Source organism: Sciurus carolinensis, chromosome 6 (assembly GCF_902686445.1).
Source record: "Sciurus carolinensis chromosome 6, mSciCar1.2, whole genome shotgun sequence".
Classification (NCBI taxonomy): Eukaryota; Metazoa; Chordata; class Mammalia; order Rodentia; family Sciuridae; genus Sciurus; species Sciurus carolinensis.
The window spans coordinates 106,226,470-106,252,095 of NC_062218.1; the positions used below are offsets into that span (position 1 = coordinate 106,226,470).

General features: G+C 35.1%; 1 protein-coding gene across 3 annotated transcripts in view; it reads left to right on the forward strand.

Moving 5' to 3' along the window:
• Positions 1-25,626, forward strand: part of LOC124987114 (serine protease inhibitor Kazal-type 6-like) — a 60,739-nt gene that overhangs the window by 18,508 nt on the left and 16,605 nt on the right. For 2 of the 3 annotated variants that reach the window (XM_047556088.1, XM_047556090.1), the window contains exon 1: positions 22,811-22,904. The exons of the other annotated variant lie outside the window; for it this stretch is intronic. In XM_047556088.1, coding sequence (XP_047412044.1) covers positions 22,837-22,904 — 68 coding nt within the window. In that variant the 5' untranslated portion in view covers positions 22,811-22,836. Of the gene's footprint in view, positions 1-22,810; positions 22,905-25,626 lie in introns of those variants that run through there. 3 annotated transcript variants of the gene reach the window in all.

Consider the following 25,626-nt stretch of genomic DNA (forward strand, 5'->3'; position numbering starts at 1 on the left):
TTCCCGTAGATCTTCACTCTACAGGAGACATGGGGACAAGTTGATATTATGATCTCATGAGGAGAGAGGGTAATAAGTGTAGCTACAGATCCTAAGACAGATATGTGAACTCTTTCCAAGCAGATGAATTGGAATGGACTGACAAAGTCAAGCAGGAAAAAGAAAAAAGAGTAGAAATTTTAATTCAATAAATATCAATACCTTTAGTAGTTTTAAAAACTAAATACATATGAGAATTATTTGGAGAAAAGTTAGTTTGTTTTATGATATCCATCATCAAAACTGACTCAATTGTTAATAAATGAATTTTGATCGTTGGTATGTTTTTAGAATTTCTGGAAAAGATCTAGGTGCAAGACAGGTGTAGTGGAACATATCTGTAATCTCAGCAGCCTAGGAGCCTGAGGCAGGAGGAAAACAATTCAAAGTCAGCCTCAGCAATTTAGCGAGGCCATAAGCAACTCAGTGAGACACTGTCTCAAAATAAAAAAATAAAAAGGTCTGGGGATGTGGCCCAGTGGTTAAGTTTCCCTGGGTCAATTCCTGGCACAAAAAAATATATAAAAGTAAGTAAAGATTTGGGTGCAGCCAGATGTGGGAAACTCTGGAAAACAGAAAGAATAAGCTGTGAATTCTTGGGATAGGAGATAAAGAAGGATGGGGATTGAAGTGCATACCACATCAAGGGGGAATAGTCTTAAATTTTATGTTAAATAATTTAACACTTATCACACTTCAAGTGAATCTCAGGTCACTGCTAAACCTCCTCCAAGCATTCAGTTCCTAGAATGTGGGTGTCACTAAGAAAGACACTTGCCATTCTTTCTGTATGTGCTGTCACTCAAAAGGTAGGTATCACTTGAGAAAGATGCTTGCCATGGTCATCATGCGTAGGACCAAAGAACTATCTGAGATCCTGCCTTCAAGGAGAAGCAGGTCATTAAACAGCTGTTGAACTTTTCTCTAAGGAATTGAATTCATTCACAACAATTTATTAATAAGTTTAAACCCACAGCCCTCTCAGAAATAGCAGTTGTTGTGAATGGAATTGGGAAAAGATTCATAGATCTAAAGAAGATAAAGTCTAGATTCAGGTCACTAGTTTGAGGAAAAGAACTCAGATAATAGTGCTGGGAGGAGCTCTCTTGTGGAAAAATAAAATACCAAACACTGACCTCAGAAACTATTCCATACAAGGTGATTCAGTTCCAATAAATTAACTTGTAAAGAAATTGATATCCCAAGACATAGTTGTAGACAATTGAACAATTTTCTGATGATTAGTGAAACTTAACAGGCAATTGTATTCAGAGAAAAAGTGGGAGAGCCCAAACTGTACTGCTGTCATTCATTCAAGGTGACTCTACGCATACCCAAAGTTGTGTCTCCTTCAAATGCAACAGCAGAGACTTGACATCACTGGGGGAAATGGGAGTAAACAGTGCTAAAATCACCCAGTTAGTCAGTAAATAAAGCAACAACCAAACAAATGAAAATAAATCTCCTGGAGAGTGGGGCAGTAACTAAATTTGTTCCAAAGTTCCTTCTATTTATTTTCTAGACTATCCAATTACCATTAGAAAAAAAAAAAAAAACAGGAAATTACGATTCATACACTGGGGGAAAAGTAGGCAATAGCAACTCCTATGCAAGACATCAGATGCTGGATTTAAAAGGAAAAAACTTCAAAGCAGTTGTTATTTTGTTCACAGACCAACAGGAAAGTTTGGTTAAAATGGTGACAGAAGACATCCATCTCTATTGGATGATATCACATCCAATAGAGAATGTCAATAAAGAGATAGGATTTTTCTCCTAAAAAGGTAAATAGAAATTCTGCAATTGAAAAGCACAATAATACCTGAAAGTTAAAAAAAAAAAAATTATCAGAGGAGATAATAGTGACATGGCTCCCCTAGAGCAGCACATGTTTCCCTTTTGCTTGGCAGGAGTTCTTTTTCTGTTCTTCAATAAATCTTACCATTACACTAATTCATCCTGGTCTGTGGATTGGTCTGTGAAGTCCATTCTTTTAATGCATGAGACAAGAATCCAGAAAGAAGAAGAAACTGAAGATGCACTGCTGGGTTCTTCTGCAACACTGGAGGGCATGGTCCGCCATGAAGAGCTGCAACACTTCTCCGCTTGCAGAAGCAGTGAATCGAGTGAAACTCTAGTTTCAATAGCAAATTTGAAATGAAGGAAGAATTAGTGACTTTACTAAGAGATTCATAGAAATTATGCAAGTCAAAGAACAGGAGAAGAAAAGAATGAAGGAAAACAAGCCCTCAGAGAAATATAGGACAACTTTTAAAAACATTAGCCTATATGTAATGGTAGTCCCACAGGAGAAATTTCAGTGGGAAAAGAACAAAAGAAAGAGGAAAGAGGGAGAAAAAATGTATTTTAAAATATCATATCTGAAATATTCCCAAGCTTATTTTCCCCATGTTCATAAGTCAAAATATTTTTAGTAAAAAAAGACACTAGTTCATGTGCTACAGAATGGGATGGCTTCTAGATTAAAGAACTAAGCAATGGAGTGTAAGGGTGACCTCAGCTAGCTGTAGGGAAGTGGTGGTTAGGAGACATGGATTTCTGGGCAGTGACCACTGGAGAAGTGCATAGTTATGGCAGTATTGAGATAGAGGTGACAAGAAAGGACAAAGGACGATGTGGGACATTTTTGAGGCAAAAACAAAGACTTTTTCCCACATGCTTTAAGCTGAATGAAAAAAATAACATTTGAAAGTTAAAGCTGCAAACACTGGAGTTTCAAAAGATGAATAGTCAGTGTCATGGAAATGGGATTCCTGATAATGTCTGCAAAACATAGCCCTGTCATTAGAAAATATGGTAAGAACTTTGATATTAAGTACCATATAAGGTGGGTCCAGAAACAAGTCAGAAGAATGAGTTATTAAAATTAAGAGCCACAGTCACATTAGGAGAATCTGAAATTCTGTCTAATATAGAATCAATGAAATAGGACCTAGCACTTTTTCAAGATCTGTAACTAGCAACAAACTGTGGCCTGTAGCCTGAAGTAGAGCTAAACTTCATTGAGGTTCAATTACTTAGCTGTGGGGAGAAAGCAAAGCAAGAATGACCAGCAGAATATGTTCAGATAGGAAAGCCTGGGCATTAGGCATATAGTCTATTTCTGTGGGTGGTCAAAGTAGCCACAAATCTATCGTGGGATACTAGAGGTTACTGGCACCAATGGCAGAAGGGGAGGAGAATGTTTTGGAGATTAGACTGATGAGTTTTATTTGAAAGCTATTGGTTTGAGTTGACAGTGGAAAATCCAAGTAGATGGGACTTGTAATTTTAATGGGATATCAGGACCTTCTGGGAATCAAACCTTAGTGTTTGATTCTTTTCTCAGGGTGATGTTTATGTGTGTTTTGTTTTTGTAAAAATTCTTTGATATATTATGCATTTTGCTATATTTATGCTAAACATTTATGGTATTTAAAAATCCTAGACATATTCCAGGTATGGTTGTGCACACTTGTAATCCCAGCAGCTTGGGAGGCTTAGGCAGGAGGATAGCAGGCTTGAAACCAGCCTCAGCAACTTAGTGAGGCAGGGAGTCTCTAAGCAACCTATTAAGACCCTATCTCAAAAATTTTAAAAAAGAAAAAAAGAACTGGGGTTGTTGGTCAGTGATTGAGGGCCCTTAGGTTCAATCCCTGATACCAGAAAAAGAAAAAAAATCCTAGAACTACAGAAAGACAACAGGGGAAAACTGGCATAATTCACACTACATTGAATAGTGAATAAATAGGCATTATTTGAAATATGAATGAGCGATTACTTATTACAAAGTGTCACTATAATTTATCATATTTAATAGGTAAAGGGAAAGTAACTATATATAAATAATAGGTATTTTAAATTAATTTAATAAAATCTCCATATTTCAATGCCCTCTGCAATAAGAAAATTGTCAAAGACAAAAAGAATAGCTTTGCAAATTTTTCAATTTGCTGGTAAATTCAGAAATTTGCAAGATTATGGAGAGTTCATCATTTTCATCATAAAATTATTTCCATAAATACAAGTCAATTCATAACAGGAATTTCTGTGATACTGCAAAATGAAACTCACACCATCAAGGGTTAGTTGGATTTTGACTTATTTATGAAGGAAAAATTCATGGCCATTACAGACAACATTATAAAATAGTATTTATTGACATGAAAATATTTCACCATGTACTATGTGACAAATGATTTTGCACATTATAGTATAGTATAAATTTTAATATAACATGTAAGAGAAATAATTTAAGACAGAATGTATGGGAAATAATTTTACATATAATTAAATGAAAAAATGCAAAACATTTCAAATTAATGATGCTTGCTAGTTCTTGGGACTATGTTTAATTTTTAAATGTCTTGATTTTCTACTTTTTGTGTTTACTTTTTTTTTTGCTGTCAGCAAAAACTCTCATATAATATCTAGAGTATGCTTGCCATCATCTGTTTTCTACTGTTAGAGAAGTAAGGAGGAAGACAGACATGAAGAAAGCTCTTATGAACAGAAGTAAAGGCCAAGACTTTTGGTGTCTTTACCAAGGAGTCGATGCTCAGCCTCTTGCAGTCAAAAGGAATGGACTGGCCCTGGAGGTGGATGGTAGTTAGTAAATGATAGGGCAGTCCTGTTCCCACCTGGATGAGACTGCTTCAAAAATACCACAGGAGCCTCCTTTGTTAACTTCCTGCAACCACTGATGACACTTTAGATTTATTTCATTAGAAAGGGAAATTGGGAAGGTTAGAGAGAAGATGTAATTTTAAATGGAAGATTAAGGTGGCCAGCAATTATTTAGAGGGAGAGTAGGAGGTGAAGTTCAGGAGAGCAATCGGATTACAGTGCAGTGTTTCAAGGAAGAAATGTATCCAGATGTGAGGCGTGAGGGGGATGTAGGACACTGGCTTCTTGATATATTTTGAGGGAAGTGCTGACATGGTTTACTCTCTGATAAATGTGCCACCTTTCTTCTTAGGGTCCTCAGAAGCCAGACCGCAGCTGACTGAGAAGAGTCAGTAGATGATAAAGGTATAAAGGCAACGGTGGTAGAAAAGAAATGGAGCATCAGATGGAACTGAAAACAATGTTATACATTCATCATTCCACTGTATTTATTAAACAAGTAAAACTAACCTCATTCTTAAGAGCTCAGTCAATATATGCTTAGAAAGTAGTACTTTTAAATTATATCCTACCCAGAAAAATATTAGTTAAAAGACACAGTGAGGTAAAGGAACACTTTTACCTACCACTAGCAGCAATCAGCCTGGGGAGTCCAGGTGGCCCAAATCACAATGCCACCTGGAAGCCCAAGAGAACCAATATCTCATCAATATCCCTGAAAATGAAGGTTAATAATTTATTAAATGATTGCAGTCATATTCTGTTTCTAAACCATGAAAATCAATTGTGACAGCCTAGGGACAACAGCGTCCACAGATTACCTTAGGACAAAAGCTCTACTTCGGCTAGGAGTCAACACAAATAGGTGTGAGTAGGTTGTTTTCCATTGGATATTGCTGTAACTCCTTCAAATTAGAACAAAATCCCCTTTAAAATATTGACTATACTTGCTGTCTAGTATCATTTCCTCCCAAACCAATTCTAATCAAATTTCATGTTTATGCCTCTGCTGAAGTCTACATAGTTAAATATGAAAGTGGATACTGATATACCTTTTTTGCTATCTACCTACAGCATTTGATATGATTTATTTACTCCTTTCTTCTTGAGGCACTTTCAGAAACTTGGCTCCATGTTATCAAATTTCCTTGGTTTTACCCTTATATCACCTCTAGCTCCTTATCAGTATCCTTTACTTTTTCTAAGTTACTTCTCTGCCAATACTCAGCATGCAGTCCTCTTCTCTTTTCCTAAGTGATTGCATATAGTCTCATGAATTTTGTTTCCACTTATATGTCAATGACTTAAAATGTATATCTCCAATCATTGTTTCTGAATTACAAGTTCTTGATATCCTCACTTCAATGTTGTAATGCATCTGTACTCTGCTCGTGTCCTTTGGTCTTGCAGATCAGTTCCTAGGGTACAACATCTCTCTGCTAGCATCTGCATTTCTTTGCCCGTGGGCTTTCTCTGAATATCCTGTCCATATTCAAGAGTATCAAAAGCAGTAGAAATTCTATGCTACCTGTGAGAATTTCTCAGCATGATTGATGAGAGTTGGTATATTAATATGCTAACTTCCTTACCTTAAATCTGACATTTATGTTACACACTGCCTCCTAAAGCCCACTGTAGAAGTAAGATTCATTTTTTCACCATGATAATCCACTTGATAATACACTGATCATTAGCTTCCTTCATTTTCCTGCCTTACTTCCCCAATTTCCTACAGATTCGTACTATATTTACCTCCCAAATAAATTACCTGGTGCTCAAATCTTTGCTGCTGAATCTTTCTTTTTTTGGAGGATTTAAACTAAAACAAATGTTTAACAAATAGGTCAAACCTAACACATGAAGACCAAACTTTTTATTACCCAAGACAGTGGACAACAGGGAAAAAAGAAGACAAAACTGTACACTGCTCTGTTAGTCAAATTGTACATGTAGATGTGGTCGTGTAAGGTTCAGTATGGCAATGGTAGTAACAATACTGTCTGTATACTTGTAATTAGCTAATAAGATAGATTTTAAATTAGATCTTTCTACACACTTTACACATACACACTTGCAATGGTAACTATAGTAAAGTATGTTAATTAGATTATTGTAATAGCTAACCCACAATACATATTAAATCAAATATCAAGTTGTACAACTTAAATACTTAGAATTTTATATGTTGATGATGTTTTGATAAACTGTTAAAGTGATTACATTTTAATATATATTTCATTGTTATTTAAATTAGATATTTCATTTTTATCAGGAAAAACTTGCATCATTACCTCTAGAAATGCTATTGTTCCCACAAATTCTGAAATTAGTTTTTAACTTTTAATGATGATTTTGAGTCCTTCAAACTTCCAGTAAATTCTCATTTTGCTTTTAAAAAAATGCATACTCCTCCAAACAAAGCTTAGCCCTATAAACATTACAAGGGATCTCAGTCCTTCCAGGGAGCTATTCTCTGTAACCCCAATGGATGGATTTCCTGGGGCAGATTTTGACAAACTGATCTTTACTGAAACTAGTCATTATTTTACTGAATTAAATGACATGGGACCAATTGGGGAGGGCAACTATATTTTCTGTGACTGCACCAAGCCCTCACTTAGTTATAAAGATGACTTTAAATAATCCTTAGCCTTATACTCACCATATGATTATAAATTATAGTAGCAATTAAGGAATAATTATCATAATTACTATAATTTTGTATAATAATTATAACTCAGTTAGTAGAATGCCTGCCTTGCATGCACAAGGCCCTGGGTTCAAACGCCAGCACCAAAAAGAAAAAAAAGAAACAACCGTAATTACCGTAATTATTATTGCACTCTATCTATAGATGCTGAAAACTCTAGAGACTTGTAGTAGCATCTTCTATAATCAGAAAAATTACCAGGGCAGAAGAATATAGAACATGGATTCATCTTCCATATGTCTATTGTATAGCTGATTCTATATATCTAATACTAGTAAATCTCTAATTACCTAAAAGAAAATTGACATAATACAAATCTTTCTGGACTAATGATATTTTTAATTAAGCTACCATGCTGTACAATTTCAAAAAGTGAGTTCTTACATAAATCCTAATTTTATCTGATTTCATTATTGTTACTGTGATGGCAGTGGTAAATAAACACCACAACCCAACTATAAAAAATTTAATCTGTACTTACTCCATTTTTTTACTTCAATTATTAATCTCTGCCAAAGAAAACTTAATAGAATTCTTCAGAAAAGAGTTAAGAGGTTCCCCATCCATAGGAGGGGTATGGGCACACTCCATTGAATTGGTATCCACTGTAGTGTGGGCATACCCCACCTATGGATGGAGAACCTCTTAACTGCTGGCACCACCCTTGGAGTCTTACTTTCATTCAAAAGACCTTAGTGGTTGACATTTTACTAGTTTATTTCATGAAGACTCACAAGAGATACCATAAAAAAAAAAAAAATTCTTTTCTGGTGTATATTGAGTCATTAGGACATGGAAAGAAGGCCAGGAAATTGTATCAATTGTCACCTTTCTCCCTTATCTTCCAGATTCAATCTGATTTTATCTCTGGATTCACAAGGTATTTAGCAGACAATTACCTCTGATTTTTAATATTTCCATGACAACAGTGGGCCAACACACTGACATACGTAGTATTTGTCTAACCTGATAGACTAGTTTCAATTACACTCTGATTCTTTCAATACATGAATTTTGTCAGGAAGTCTGAGCTCACCAGTAAAATTTTCTCTTCATCATGTCTTCCAATGAATCACGGATTAAATACCATGCAGAAAGATTAAAGTGGTTTAGAATCCACTTTTTTTGTTTGTTCGTTTTTGTTTTGGGTACAGGGAATTGAACCCAGGGGCCCTCAACCACTGAGCCACATGCCCAACCTTGATAAGTTGCTGAGGCTGGCTTTGAACTTGCCATCTTCCTGCCTCAGCCTCAGCCTCCTGAGCTGCTGGGATTACAGGTGTATGCCACCACACCTGGCGATCCACTGTTTAGCACAACTTGTCATGCAAAACATCTAACTCCCTTGGATCTTCATTTCCAGTACCACTAATCTTTGAAGCATCAAAAGGCATAATATCAATAAAAATGGAACAATCAAAAAAAAAAGGTATAATATCAAGGGGAAGGGATTCTGAAGCACCTCTCACTATGATTGAGATGTCTTGACTCCCCTTCCACTTACAACTGCTGGCCTGAATTACTCACCTGACCCCCTGCAAGCACAATCTGGCCATGTAGTGAAGTACTCCCTATGTCCTTCCATCAGTGTGCTGTACTCCTTGCTCTGATCTTTAGTCAGATACAGTCTGTCACTGCCTTGAAGTTCAAAATTTAGAGACAGTAATCTTGTGTAAACATAACTGTGTGTAACAGACTCTTCTTTTCCATTCCTAGCGGGAGAGACTTACTATTCTTTGGGGGATGGAGGACAAAAGGGAACTGATTTATCTGAGATTTCTGTTCATATTGCATTTTTGTTAATGTTTACTGCTAGGTTAGATGCTCAGGATAAAATTGGCCAACTTAAGATTTCCTAGGCTCTGGCAAGTTCTTGTGAAACCTTGGAGGCTCATGTTTTATATGGAATTAAGTCTGCATAAACAAATTAGATAATGGGAGTTACTAGAGCTGTGATTCTTGATTCGGGATATAAAATGAATATATGTACAGATAACAAATGTGTTTGGTTTCTATTACACAACAGAAAATTTAGAAAAATAGCAGAATTTTACTAGAGTAAGAAAATAAATTATCTCATGAAAAATTGATAACTGACTTTAGAAATTTATAACTACCTTCACAGATGCCAGTAATTGATTGTGGATCTCACAGGACAAAATAATGAAATGTATGGGTGTATATAAACTAAAAATAATCAAAATAAAATTTAATTTTTTGTAATGCCAATAGAGAGAGACTTCAGTGCCCTTAGAGCATTTACTTTAAAAAAACTTGTAATTGTGAATTTTTTCTCTGCTCATTAGACATGTGTATAAATCATTTTAAAGATAATCCTTTAACCAACTTTTACAACGTGAGATCTCTCTGAGTTGTAAACCTCCAGGAAGATAGCACTCAGTGTAAGTCAGCTTTGAATTACTACAACAAACAACTGAGTTAATCAACTTAAAAAGAAAAAAAAGGTTTATTTTGGCTCCTAGTTTTGGAGGTTTCAGCCTGTCACCATTAGTCCCCCTTGCTTAGAGCATGTGGTGACACATCATAGTGGGAATGCCTGGCAGAGCAAAGCCTCTCACTGCATGGCTAGAAAGTGAAAAAGCAGAAGAAGGGGCTGAGGTCCCACTGTCTCATTCAAGAGCACACCCCCTGACTGTAAGACCTCCCATCGGGCTCCCCCTGCTCAAAGGTTCCACCCCTCACACTACTGCCATGCTGGGGACCAAATTACCACACGGACTTTTAGGGGGAAACACACTCAAATAGCACACCTCTTTTTCCGCATCTCCATGGGAATTTAACTTAGATGTTTGGTTCCAAATTCTAACTACTTACATGTTATAAGATATGAGAAATTTTACTGTTATTTGGATAAGGGTAAATAGTAAAAATGGATGACCACTATGGTTACCAGATGAATTTAGGATGAATTACAATGTGTGACAAGTAGAATTTAATTAAGTCCTGGTGCTTGAGAAGTAGCTTTTTATTATCTCAAGAAAAGGAATGGCATAGTTGGAACTGCATGGCTATGTGAAAAGGTAAGGTGTTCTTCTGATCTTTAAATCTCTTCAGCAGCTAGCCTGTGCACATTAAATTCTGATTTAATGCTTATTCAATAATAAACCTGTTTTCTTTCTCTTTTGCTTTTTTTTTTTTTTTTTGGTGGGGGGATACGAGGAATTGAACTCAGGGGCACTCAACACTGATCCACATCCCCAGCCCTATTTTGCATTTTATTTAGAGAAAGGGTCTCACTGAGTTGCTTAGCACCTTGCTGTTGCTGAGGCTGACTTTGAACTTGTGATCCTCCTGCCTCAGCCTCCTGAGCTACTGGGATTACAGTTATGCACCATTGCACCCGGCTCTCTTCTTTTATGGAAATTTCTCTGCGTTGTATAGGGAAGACAGAAGGGAAAAGAGAGACACCAGTCAATGGGCACAATGCTTTAGTTTCATAGAAGGAATAAGCGATGGTGTTCTATGGCATAGCAGAGTGAATATCAGGAAAAATTGCATTATATATCTCAAAATAGTCAGAAGATAGGAATTTTTTTTTAATTGTATACAAATGGAGTATAATTATCGTTTCTCTGGTTGTACATTGATTCATGCCATTTATGTATTCATACATGTACAGAGGGTAATGATGTTTGTCTTATTCTATTATCTTTCCTTTCCCCATCTCCCCTCATTTCTGTCTACACAATTCATCAGAAGACAAGGATTTGAATGTATTCACCATAAATTATAAAAGTCTAAGGTAATAGATATGCTAATTACCCTGAGTTGATTACTACAAAGCATATACATGAATCAAAACATCACATCACACTTCATAAACATGTATAAATACTGTCAGACATATATTAAAAATTTAATATTTTTTTCTTAAAGAAAAAATTCTTTCCCTGTTGAAAATAAGAGAAGAGAACTTTCCCCTCCTTTCTTATAGCATTCACTTTAGGAAACTTGTAAGATACATCAGTGTTTCTTTGAATACATAAATTTAAAAAAAAAAAAAAAAAAAAAAACTAAATAGTCCTCCTGCCAGCTTTGAGTCCAAACAATGTCTTTCTCCAGGACTCTTTGACATGTAATCAAGGAGGATAATACTTCTATCTCCTGGTTTCTGTGGATGGCAGGAGTCTAACTTTGGCTGGTGCCTCACTCTCAATTCACCTTTTGTCATAAAGATATGAGGATTATTTTTCCTACGGATTAAACTAAAAGGCTAACACAGATTGTCACCCCAATTACCAAGTAAGTTTAAGATGAACTATGTGTAACAAATGATAACGTTCTCTTGCTTGAGGACTCATCTTTTCTTTTAAGGACATATATGTAACCTCTGTTTTTACAATCTCTTAGCAGATTGTCTATGATGCATAACACATTCTGCTTTAATGTTCATTCACTAATAAAACTGTTTTCTTTTACTTCTACCATTGTGGAGAATTTTTTCTGGGTTGGTAGGGGATTATATTTTTAATTGTATTTCCCAAACATTTGACTGAATATTTCTGCCTTTTTATGGGGTTCTTTGAGAAATAGGGCAAGTAGGGTACATACAAATGTATTTTAAAACATTTATTATGAGGGATTGACTTATGTGGCGATGGAAGCCCAGAAGATCCACAGTCTCCATTCTGCAAGCTGGAGACCAGGAAAGGTGGTGATGCAAGTCTATCTGCATCTCAGGGCCAGAGAGCCAGGGGCAGTGACGTGAAAGCAGAGGAAAATGGATGTCCTAGCTCAAGTAGAGAATGACTTTACCTTTCCTGTGCCATTTTGCCCTATTTAGACCCTCAGTGGATTGGATTATGCCCAGCCACACTGGTGAGGGCAATCTTCTTTACTGAGTCTACAGACTCAAATGCTAACCTCTTCTAGAAACACCCTCAGAGACCCAAATAGAAGTGTTGCAACTATATGGGCATCCTTAGCTCAGGTAGGTTGACTCTTAAAATTAACTACCACAATTATATCTTCCCAATATTACCTAAAGTCTATCTCAGTTTTCTTACCTGTAAAATAAAGATAAATAAATTTACCTTAGGGGAGTATTAAAAAGACTAAAATTATTTTTTTCTATTTTTTTCTGATTTTCTGTACTTTAGAGCCTCATTTTTAAAGTGATATTTACAATACTTATTAAAAGGGCAGTTACATATTTTAAATTTCCTGAAGTATAATTCTGTGGTAGTACAATATCCCGACACACACACACACACACACACACACACACACACGCACACGCACACACGCTAACACACATCAACCAATAAATAGGAGAAATTACAATGCTTCATGTAAAAATTAATGGTTAAAGACATAAGCAAACCCTTTTTTATGTGGCATGCTATCTAAGTCTCTTGGATAGGGATATGGAGAGGACTAGGAGTAGGGTTAGAACTAGGATTAAGTCCAGGACTAGGAGTACTAGCCAGCCATGCTCCAAGCCTGCAGATGACCCTAATCCAGTCAGAAGTAAATCTTCTACTCTTTAGCAGTAGTAAAGACAATGAAAATGGTTTGAAATACATGTAAAGGAAAAAGGGTCCTTTGTTGTAAACAACTCCTATTTTTTACAGAGAAAAATCTTGTAGGCAGATCTATTTTCATCATTTGTAAAGTCTATTCTTTTCTTGTGGAAGAAGATGGAGAAAGTATAGATGCACAATATGGGGGTTAGAAATATGATCTTTTTTGTTGACATTCTTCTTTAATATGAACCCTGCAAACTAAGTGGTCTTCTAGAAGTGTATTCATGGACTGAAGGATGCTTTTCTTCCACCACAGTTCATTGAAGTTATAAATCTAAAAGGTCTAGTGGTTTTCTTTTATATTTATCACCAAAGTCATATTTCTCTTGACTTTGTATTTTTTCTTCTTCTAATGAGTAATATTGTTTGCACTGTGTGCTAAAACCCTTGACATTATATAAGCTATAAAATTTGGTAGTACTATCTTGATCTGAAAAGTTACTTTCCTCAACATTGTGAGCATTGGCATAATTATTTGCAAACTTCTTTTATTTTCTGGGTGGGTCATTCTAATCAATTTTCTGTAAAAGGGAAGAAGAGAGATCATGTTACATCAGAGAAGCCACTATGAAGAGAAGCTCTGGACTCCTGTCAGTGAACTAACTCACTAGAGTCAATTCCTCCCTTATCCTGGTCCTCCAATTTCACTTTACTAAGATTCCTAAGTAGACATACTGTATCTAATGAGCTTTCGTTTTATTTTCTGATGCTGTGATAACCGAGTATTACCTTTGGTAAAAATCAGACCACCATGTCAGAAGTAAAGACACTTAAGAATTTTTCTAGAAGTCTCTATTAATTACAGATACCACAAACACTGTAGGGCAGTAGAAAAATCTAAGCAACCAGAAATCTGTAATTTAGACCTTAATTGTGTTCTCTTATGCTTGAGTACTTTGGTAAATTACATTCCCTCATCCAGCTTTAGCTTCTTCAGCTGCAAATTGATGAAACTGGAATTTTCTGAAAGAGTGGCCAGGGATATGGAAGAAGAGGACTGTTATGGTAGGAAATCAGATCCCTTTCAGTTATCAATTATTTTATGGTAGATAAGGATTTACAATGCATATTAATATAATAATATGTTGTTCTGGAGAATCAGCTTTATTTATACAATGTAAAATTCATTCATTTCATTATTTGTCTTTATCTTGGTAATCAAGTTGTATATAAATTTTCTTTTCATCTACAGAGAAGAAAATTTTCTTGGATGACTTGATGGTTAATTCTTTCCAGCTGTGTTTGCTTGCAGGTACTGCCTACAGAACTTTTGCAAGTTGAAGTAAGCACCTTGTGGGATAATTTTAATGTTAAGAACTCTAAATTCATGTTCCTAGTCAACATCACCATCTCATTTTTTTCCCCATTTAGCATTCAAATGTGAGCAAATAAAGTTCAACTGTGACTTTCAGCCTTGGGTTTTTCTAGGTTAGTGGGACAGAGAAATAAATGGAGGAGAATGGTGGGTGGAGGAGAAGAGGATTCCCAACTTCAGTGGGAATCAAGTTGTTAGGGAAACATGAAAATTAGTTTGGGTCTAAACACTTGAACAAAGTAGAGGAACCAAAGACATAAGTCTATTTTAAGACTGGTTGTCATGGGTAATTTGTGAGAAAAAAATAAAGTGTGCCATCAGAGAGTGAGATCCCTAATATCACGCTACTCTAGGTAACAACTCTGAGTAGGTGACAGATAAAGAAAGTACCTGAGGTAGTTAGAGATAACAGCAATCTGTCTCCACTCATCCAGTCAGAAACCTATCCTGGCTTATTCTCAGTCTTTCTCTCCCTCAGTTCCCACATAATAGCCATCAACAAGTTAGAACTTTCAACTTCAATATGTGTCTAAAACCTTTTCACTTCTTTATATCCAAACTGAACACCAAGTGTTCTAATTGTTTTCCTATATTCCTCCCTTCCTTATAACCTTCTAAATTAATTCCAAATTCAAATGGTGTGGATTTTAAAGTCCAAACAAGGTTGTGTTCGTCCGGTGCATAAATCCCCTTGCATTTGGTATATAATTCAAACTCCTTCTTTGAGTTCTGGCTCAAGCTGATCCAGACCTAATACATCTTCAACCTATTTTTAGTGGATGGTGAGTACACCATCCACTCTCTCTCAAATCACTCTGCTCTGTTTTGTTTCCAGATATGCACTCAAGCTTGATTTTCTTTGTCTAGATTTTCCATGACTGACTGGTCCCTTCTAGTACCCACTCCCATGCCACATCCTCAGAGATTTCCTTCACTATCACATGAAAAGCAAAGCTCCCTCCAGTCTCAGATACTATGAATTGTGTTTCCTGTTTTTTTAATCAACTTATTATTAAAAAATAAGTTTATTTTTATATTTTAATAGCAATCTCTCTTTAATATATTGGCAGAGGTTTTGCATTGCATACTATCTGAAACAAATATTAATGAAAGAAGAAATGGGGCCAAGAATATCTCTAGCAAGTGACTTCAACATTGAGTCATAAGTAAAGAAAGGATAATAAAATTTCTAACTCAGAAGATTATTGTGAAGATGAAATGAAACAACATTACACAGGGTTTCACCAGTTACCTTTGTTGTCAATGTCTACACAATGGTAGGCATTATTATTACAGTTGATCACATAATTATTATTATTCTTATGTTGAGTTGGAGTGGTGGTCTAGTATGGCAAAGGATATTTAGAAAATTTGAATATTTTAATATTCACACGGGACCCACAATAAAGCTGACTCTAAAGATGACTCCAAACTTTCCAAATTTTGGTCAGGAACTTGGTATCAGTGCACATAATGGGCTAGCTTTCAACTTTGATTTTAATAAAGATCAATAGCCAGGAGAATTCTGATGGGGGGGGGTGGGATAAAAGGGTGAATGTGATAGAATTGGATGGCTTAAGTCTTAATGCAGAATGAGTCTTTTCAGGAAAATGTATAGGATCACTGTGCAAGAATAATGTATGTAATTCACAGTGAAGATGCAGAATGTTTAATTTCCTGATGTATCACAAACTCATATAAAAGAATAAATAGCCAGAAGCCTTGGTATGAACCTGATTATTTTGTGGTTCTTTTAAAATCCTGCATTTATTATTTATTCAAGCACCTAACTGAACTAGAATTAGATGTGATAAATTATGCTTGATGCCACAAATATAAAATGGACCTATGAAAAAACTCAAAAGATGCATAGCAAAGAGTCTGTTCAGCTGTTTAATATCTGACATGTCACACTGTCTTCTGATTTTACAACAGGAGCGTAGTGACATAAAGCACATCCCAGTAAATTTCACTGAGAGCTATGACCCTATCAGTGCAGCAAATAATGTGGCTTTTGCCTTGCAGTTAGGTGAGAAAAGACTACAGTACTTACACCCTTTCTGGGTACTTAACTGAGGGCCTCAAGATTCTATTAAGAAAAACAAAATGATGTGTTAAAAAGAAAACCTTGTATTGATCATATAGGACTTTAATCATTGAACAAACTATTAATAGTGGTTACCTTGATCTAATATCAAGGTTGTAAACTCTTTAGTGTATGAATTCAGCAGTAGAATTTCACCATTATCCCTGGGATAACTTTTTCTGTTGCTCAAACTGTAAAACATCTCATTTAAGTTTGAATCATTCAGAAGCCGTGTTATGCTCTGAGGTCACCTCAACCAAAATATTTACTCCACTTAGCCGTGTTAGTCCTTTTGGTTAGTTTGAATTGTTTTTATGCTAGTTAATTCATTTAAACTCCATAGGCTCTTCCTGCCCCCCCTTTTTTGTTCTTTTTAATTATAAATGAAAATAGAATTCATTTTTATATAATTAGACAAGCATGGAATATCTTATTCTAATTAAGAACCCATTCTTGCAGATATACACAATGGTGGTATATTCATGTATGTACATAGGAAAATTATATTAGATGAATTCCACTTTATTTTCTTTCCCTTCCCCCTTACTTACCTTCATGCCCCTTTAACTAATCTACTGAATTTCTATTCTTCCTCTCCCCTACTTATTGTGGATAAGCTTCCATGTATCAGTGAAAACATTCGAACTTTGTTTTGGGGGATTGGCTTGTTTCACTTAGCATGATATTCTCCAAATTCATCCATTTACTGGCAAATCTCATAAAGTCATTCTTCTTTATGACTTAATAATAACTCATTGTGTATATATACCACAATTGCATTATAAATTCATCTGTTGAAGGGCATCTAGGTTGACTACATAGCTCAGCTATTGTGAATTGCTGCTATAAACATTGATGCGGTAGTGACACTGTAGTATGCTGATTTTAAATCCTTTGAATATATGCTAAGGAGTAGGATAACTGGGTCAATGGTGACATTCCTAGTCTTTTGAAGAAACTCCTTACTACTTTCCACAACGGTTGCTCCAATTTGCAGTCCCACCAACAATTTATGAGTATATCCTTTTCCCTACATCCTTGCCAACATTTGCTGGACTATAGTGAGATAAAATCTCAGGATAGTTTTAATTTGCATTTCTCTAATTTCTAGAAATGTTGAACATTTTTCATACATTTGTTGATCAATTGTATTTCTTCTTTTGAGAAGTGTCTATTCAATTTCTTTGTCCATTTATTGATTGGGTTATTTTGTTTTATGGTTTTAAGTTTTTTGAGTTCTTTGTATATCCTGGAAATGAATGCTCTACCTGAGGTGCAGGTGGCAAAGATAATTTCTCCCATTCTGTAGGCTGTCTCTTTACATTCTTGATTATTCCTTTGCTTTGAAGAAGCTTTTTGGTTTGATGCTATTCCAGTTATTGATTTTTTATTTTACTTCTTGTGCTTCAGAACTCTTGTTACAAAAGTAAGTTTCTGAGTTGATATGTTGAAGTATTGGGCTTACATTTTCTTCTAGTAGGTACAAGGTTTCTACTCTAATACCTAGGTCTTTGATTCACTTTGAGTTTTGTGCCTGGTGAATGATAGGGGTTAAATTTCATTCTACTACATACGGATTTCCAGCTTTCCCAGCATGATTTGTTGAAGATGTTATCTTTCCTCCAATGTATATGTTTGGTGCCTTTATCTGGTATGAGGAAACTGTATGTAGGTTTGTCTCTGTGTCTTCTATTCTGTTCCATTAGTTTTCTTGCCTGTTTGGGGCCAACACCATGCTGTTTTAGTCACTGTAGTACAATTTAAGGTCTGGTATTGTGAAGTCTCCTGCTTTGCTTTTCTTGCTAAGGATTACTTTGGCTATTTTGGATCTCTTATCCAGATGAATTTCTTCACTGTTTTTTCTATTTTTTGAAGAACATCATTGGAATTTTGATGGGAATTGCATTGAATCTGTATAGTGCTTTTAATAGTATGGCATTTTGACAATATTAATTCTAAATATCCAAGGATATGGCAGTCTTTTCCATCTTCTAAGGTCTTCCTTAATTTCTTTCTAGAGTGTTCTATAGTTTTCATTGTAGAGGCCCTTCTCCTCTTTTGTTAGATTGATTCCCAAGTACTTTATTTTTTTGAAGCTATTGTAAATGGGATGGTTTTCCTAATTTCTCTTTCAACCAATTCATTGTTGGATATAAATACATAATTGATTTATGGATATTAATTTTGCATTCTACTACTTTGATGAGTTCATTTATGAGTTCTAGAAGCTTTCTGGTGGAGTTTTTGGTCTTCTAAATTTAGATCAAGTTCTTGGCAGACAGAGATAGTTTGTATCTCTTTTACTATTTGTATTTAATTTTTTTTTTTTTTTGTCTAATTGCTCTGGCTATAGTTTCAAGGACAACATTTAATAGAAGTGGTAAGAGAGGGCATGCCTGTCTTGTTCCTGTTTTTAAAGGAAAATTTTTTTTTCAGTTTTTCTTCATTTAGAATGATGTTGCTCTTGGGTTTGTCATACATGGCTTTTACAATGTTGAGATGTGTTTCTTCTATTTATATTTTTTCTGGTGTTTCAAACACGAATGGAAGCTGTATTTTGTCAAATGCTTTTACTACAGCTCTTGAGATACTCATGTGATTCTTGTCTTTAAGTCTATTGATGTAGTGAATTATATTTATTGATTTCCATATGTTGAACCAATTTTGCTTCACTGAAATGAACCCACTTTATCATTGTGCACTATCTTTTTAATGTGTTTTTGCATGTAATTTGCCAGTATTTTATTAGGAATCATTGGCTATGGCTATGTTCATCAAGGTTATTGGTCTGAATTTTTCTTTCTTTGATGTGTCTTTGTCTGGTTTTTGTATCAGGGTAATAATAGCTTCATAGCCTGTGTTTGAAATAGTTCTCCACTTTTCTGTTTCATGGAGTAACTTGAGGAGGACAGGTATTAGTTCTTCTTTAAAGGTCTCCTAGAACATGACTGAGAATACATCTAGTCCTGGGCTTTTCTTTGGTTGTAGACATTTCGTGTCTTCTCCAATTTTATTACTTGAAATTGACCTGTTTAAATTTTCTTATCCTCCTGGTTCAATATGAGTAGGTCATATGGATCTAAGAATTTGTTGATGTCTTCAAGATTTTCTAACTTCTTGGAGTTTAGATTTTCAAAATAGTTTCTGATTACCCTCTGTATTTCAATAGTGTCTATGATGATATTCTTTTTTTTCATTATGGATTTTAATAATTTGAGTTTTTTGTCTTTCTTTTAGACAGCATGGCTAAGGGTTTACCATTTTTGTTTACTCTTTCAAAGAACCAAGTATTTGTTTTGTTGATGTTTTGAAGTTTTTATTCTCAATTTCATGGAGTTCAGCTCTGATTTTGTTTCACATGTTCTACTAACTTTGGTGTTTATTTGTTCTTTTTCTATGGTCTTGAGATGTAAAGTTAGTTTATTTATTTGGTATCTTTTTTTTTTTTTTTTTTAATGTTACTCAATGCTTTAAACTTTCCTCTAAGAACTGCCTTCATAGTGTCCCAGAGATTTTGATATGTTGTATCACTATTCTCATTTACCTCTAAGTATTTTTTCACCCCTGATTTCTTATGCTATCCTTTCGTTATTCAATGGAGAATTATTTAGTCTCCAGTTATTGGGTATTTTATATCTTTTATATTATTACTGATTTTTAATTTCATTTCTTTATGGTATGATAGAATGTAATGTATTATCTCTTTTCTTATATTCCTTAAGAGTTGCTTTGTGGTCTAAAATATGGTCAATTTTAGCAAACATTCCTTATGCTGCTAAGAAGAAAGTGTATTCAGTCATAAATGGATGAAATATTCTAGGTATATGTCTGTTAATTCTGAATTATTAATTGTATTTTTTGGTTCTGTAACTTCTTTATTTAGTTCTTGTTTGGAAGATTCATCTAGTGATGAGACAGGCAAGTTAAAGTCACCAGTATTAATGTGTTGTAGTCTATTTGATTCTTGATATTGAGAAGAGTTTGTTTGATGTATGTAGATGCTCCATTGTTTGGGGAATAAATATTTATGACAGTTATTTCATGTTATTGTATGATTGCCTTAAGAAGTATGAAAGGACCTTCTTTGTCTCTTCTGATTAACTTTGACTTTAAGTCCACTTTATCTGAAATGGGAATGGAAACCCCTGCTTGTTTACAAGATCCATGCGAATGATACATTTTTTTCCCCATCCTTACACCTTCAGTCTGTGGATGTCTTTGCCTATGAGGTAAGTTTCTCAGAGACAGCATATTGTTGGGTCTTTCTTTTTAATCCAATTGGCCAGCCTATGTCTTTTGATTGATGAATTTAGGCCATTTTCCTACAATGTTATTATTGAGAGATGATTTTTAATTCCTGTCATTTTGATTTATTTTTAGTTTAAATGTTCAAATAGATTGTTCTTTGATTGACTGTTCTTCTAGTGTAGTTTTTCTCTGTGTTGTTTTTCTTTTTTATTTTCCATTTCTTCTTTATGAAATATTTTACTGACTATGTTTTGCAGTGCAGGCTTTTTAGTTGTGATTTTTTAAAAATTTGTTTATCTTGGAAAGTGTTTGCTTCTCTTCAATTCTGAAGCTTAATTTTGCTGGATATATGCTCTTGGTTGGCATCCATTTTCTTTCAGAATTGGTATACATTATTCCAAGAACTCCTAGCTTTTAGGGTCTGGGTTGAAAAATTACCAGCTCTGGATTGGTTTACTTCTAAATGTGATGAGTCATTTTTCTATGGCAGTTTTAAAAATTCTATCCTTATTCTGTGTTAGGCATTTTCATAACAATGTGCCTTGGAGTGCATCTGTTGTAATTTTGTATTTTAGAATCCTGTATGTCTCCTTTATATGATTTTGTATTTCATTCTTAAGGTTTGGGAAATTTTCTGATATTATTTTATTGAAAAGATTGTACATTCTTTTAATTAGTATTTCAGAGCCTTCATCAATCCCAATTAATCTTAGATCTGATCTTTTAGTATTACCCCATATTTCTTTTTTTTTAATTTTTTTTTCTAGTTGTTGATGAACCTTTATTTTACTTATTTTTATGTGGTGCTGAGGATCGAACTCAGTGCTTCATACATGCTAGGCAGGCATTCCACCATGGAGCCACAACCCCAGCCCTACCTCATAATTATTGAGCATTCTGTTCATGGTCTCTAAACATTTTTTTCTCCATGATCAACTTTTTCAGATTATATATTTTGTATTCATTGCTTGAAACTCTGTCTTTCAAGTGGTCTACTCTATTGGTGATGATTTCTATTGAAGTTTTAATTTGGTTTGCTGATTCAGTTCAAGGATTTCCAATTGATTTTTCTTCAGAATCTCTATCTCCTTATTGAAGTGAACTTTAACTTCTAATTTCTCTCTGATTTCACTCTTTACACTATTTTATGAACATTACATCAGTTTATGAACATTCTAAATTCCTTCTCTAACATTTTCTTTGCAGTGGTGTTAATGGAGTCTGCTGTTGAGGCATTCTGGGTTGTTTGGGATCAGTAGTTTCCTTGCTTTTTCATATCATTTTTGTGTTGACTCATCTATCCTAATGGATCTTAAGCAGCAGAGTTTCTATTCTATGAACTTATAGTGTCCTTGTAGATTTCTAGTACTTCACAGACTAGGGGTAACCACTTAATAGCAGCAACCTATTCAAACAATAGCAACAAACTTGGTTCCTATTATGATATGTACAATGTTAATTGGCACAATAAACAGAAATGGTAGTATCAGCCATCTCCATCAGTAAAAACAGAAAGTAATCATGTATTGTCTAGCTTAAAATAAAGTAATAGGTGTTTTATATGACTTCCTCAGTATTAATTATTGCTATAGCATTAGTGGTTGGGGCTGGTGATATATATATATACCGTTTAGTGCTAACAGATATTAAGAATAGAGGTAATTAAGAGGAAAGAAGAAGAGATAGGTAGGTATAAAAGAGGTTGCAATTTCAAAAGGTGAACAGGGCAAATGCAGAAGTGATATAGTATGTGATGATTATGAGAAGGGAGGAGAAAAAAATAGGAATAAAAATTTAAACAGTACAAAAGAGAACAATAGAATTTGGCTGTTGGCAAGAGAAAGGAAAGCGAAACAGAACAGTGAAAAAAATGCAAAACAAAACCAAAATATACTAATCAAAAACCCTACCCCTCAAAAGATGGAGCAAGGGAAAATAATTACCTTCAAAAAATGATGGATATGAGAAAATAGAAACAAATATGTGTATGTATAAATGTCCATGAATCAGTCAGCACAAATCCAAAGAGGGCGGGGGGAGAAGAATCAATGAAAAGTTGAGGAGTCATTTACATTGCTGTGGACAAAATAGTCAATGAGACTATATGTTCTCTGTAATGCCTGTCTTTGTTTCTGTTTCTTCTTGAGGTATGTAGTGAGCATACAAGAAAGGGTCACGGGCTGTCATATTCTTCCTTTTAATTGCATTGTTCTCCAAGATACAAGTTGGAGTTCAAAACTTCTCAGCTTCCCTTCTGCAAAGTACAATGTATGGTGGAATGGGGAGTATTGTCAGCACCGGTCTCAGGGTGAAGTCACTGCTGGATTCTGGGAGGTGAGTTTCAGTAGACAGAGCGTCTGAAGTCAGGACTCAGATCTAGTGAAGACTCAAGTGCTTTATTGTATGGCAAGTCCTCTGATGATATTAAATCAACACATCTCAAGAGCCCAACCAATGCTGATCTATGCTGGGAAACTACCCCCAGTTGTCTTCCCAGGGTTCCACTAGTGGGATAGGGGATCAATTCTTTGCCACTTCTGTTGCTCATGCATACCACCCTTTCTGGTCTCACAGAGTCAGTCTGGGAGTGCCATCACACCAGCTCATTCAAATTCCCAACTGACTGCAACTGGTTCTGTGAATCATCAGACTGAAAAAGGAGGGAACTGGGTTTCACTGAGCTCCCCCAAATCTGTCTAATTTTCTCCTAATTTGTGAGGCATAGTCTAGGTCACACAGTTGGTGTCTAACAGGACTTTGTACAGATGCAGCCTGGAACTCCTGACCCACATTCCTGGTTCTCTTGGTGCTATCACAGTCCCACTGAGCTATCTCAGCTCTCCATGGACAACTGTTAAACACAGGAGTTTACTGTGTACTACTTTTTCGTGCCAAAGAACCTTCAGATGGGCCTAGGGCAGCTGAATCTATGAGTTCAGGATTTTCCATGGTAAGACTATCTGTAGTATTTCTCAACTTTTTCTGTCATCGTATGCTAATTCCATTGCTCCTACAAGCAGCTTACCTCTAATTTTATCCTTTTTCCTTGTTTAATGTACCCAAAATCTAAGCCTTTAACGCACTCTGTCCAATATTGATTTAGTGAAATCCATCTTTCACCTGCCTCACAGAGAAACAATATTCACGTGGCTTGAATCCCAGTTCACCAAGCACAAGAAACACCCACTTCCCTCTAGTTCACCATCTTCCCCTCCCTTGAATTGTTTTTATGTGAGCTAATTCATTTGAACTCCAAAGGGAGTTTAAGTGGGTTTTCCTTTCTATCTCTCTCTCTCTCTTTCTGTTTTTTTGTTGTTTTTTTTTTTTTGTTTTTTTTTTTTTTTGTTTTTTTGTATCTTAACAAGGAATTAAACCTAGATGTACTTAATCACTTACCCACTGAGCCACAACTCCAGTCCATTTGGATTTTTATTTTGAGACAGGGTCTTGCTAAGTTGTTGAGGCTAGCTTTGAACTTATGATCCTCCTGCCTCAAACTCCCAAACCATTGGGATTACAGATGTGTGTCATCATGCCCTGATTTTCCATCTTTTTTCAATACCTTACTTTATCACAGAGGTGTCTACTTTCACTGATTAAAGGCACAAAAATAAGGTAGAAGAAGGGGGTGTGGGTGAAGGAGGAGGGGATGGAAAGGAGAGTTACTGGGAATAGAATTCATCAAAAAATGTTATGTGCAAGTGCCAATATACTATAATAAAATTTACCATTTTTTAAAATTTTTATTTTAACAGACTGCATTTTGATTCATTGTACATAAATGGGGTACAACTTTTCATTTCTATGTTTGTACACAATGTAGATTCACATCATTCATGTAATCATACATATACATAGGGCAATACTGTCTGTCTTAGTCTACTATCTTTCCTTCCCCCACCCCATTTTTTTCTACCCCATCCAAGGTTCCTCCATTCTTCTCTTCCTCCCTCTCTCCCCTCCCCGCATTATGTACCATCATCTACTTATCAGAGAAAACATTTGGCCTTTGGTTTTTTGGGCTTAGCCTATTTCTCTGTTTTGTCAACTTTATTTTCAAGATTAAATATTTTGTCTTCATTGTCTGAGGTTCTGTCAAATGATCTAGTCTGTTGATGCTTTCCATTGAGTTTTTTATTTGGTTTATTGTTTCCTTCATTTCAAGGATTTCTGTTTATTTGTTTTTTTGTTTTTTTTTTTTTTTGCAAAATTTCTTTCTCTTTGTTCAAATGATCTTTTACTTCCTGCAGTTGCTCTTTCAACTGCTTATTGGAGTGATCATTCATTGCCTGCATTTGCTCTCTTATATCATCCTTTGCTTCACAAGCCATTTTAGTTATGTATATTCTGAACTCCTTTTTTGACATTTCTTCTACCATGCCATCATTGGATTTTATTAATATAGAATCTTGATTTGTTTGGAACATTTTCTTCCCTTGTTTTTTCATGTTGTTCATGTACCTTCCCCTTTAGCAGTGCAGATATGAGGTATTCTAGTTTTCCCCCTATAGGCTTATAGTGAACCTGCAGGTTTCCAAAACCTCTTCTTTAAGAGAGAGATCAATTTTAGCAGCACCCAGTACACACAATATGCAACCCTAAGCCAAATAACTCCTATGAAGATGTTAACAATATTTTCATAAAAAATAGAGATGATGAGCTCAATTATTACCTATAATATAACAAATAGATTTGCAATGAGGTCTGAAGTTTCTAATGGAGGACAAAGAGGATTGGGAGGGGTACAGGATGTAACTGTTAATGGGATAAGAAAAGAGTATATAGAAGTTCTAGTCATAGAAAGAGTAAATTTGTAATCAAAAGAAGTTGATTGTTAGCATGAGAAAAGGGAGAAAGATTCTGAGGAAACAGGTAAACAAAAGGAAAATAGAGCAAGAAAAATAAAGAAATTAAAACTTAAAAATTTTCAAAAAGGAGGGGGAAAAAAAAAGTACACTAAAACAGTCATGTTCTATTCAAACCTCCCAGTCTTAGTAGCCTGATGAATTAGAGGTACCTGACAATGAACTTCCAGTCTTTAGCAGGCATCTCAGGA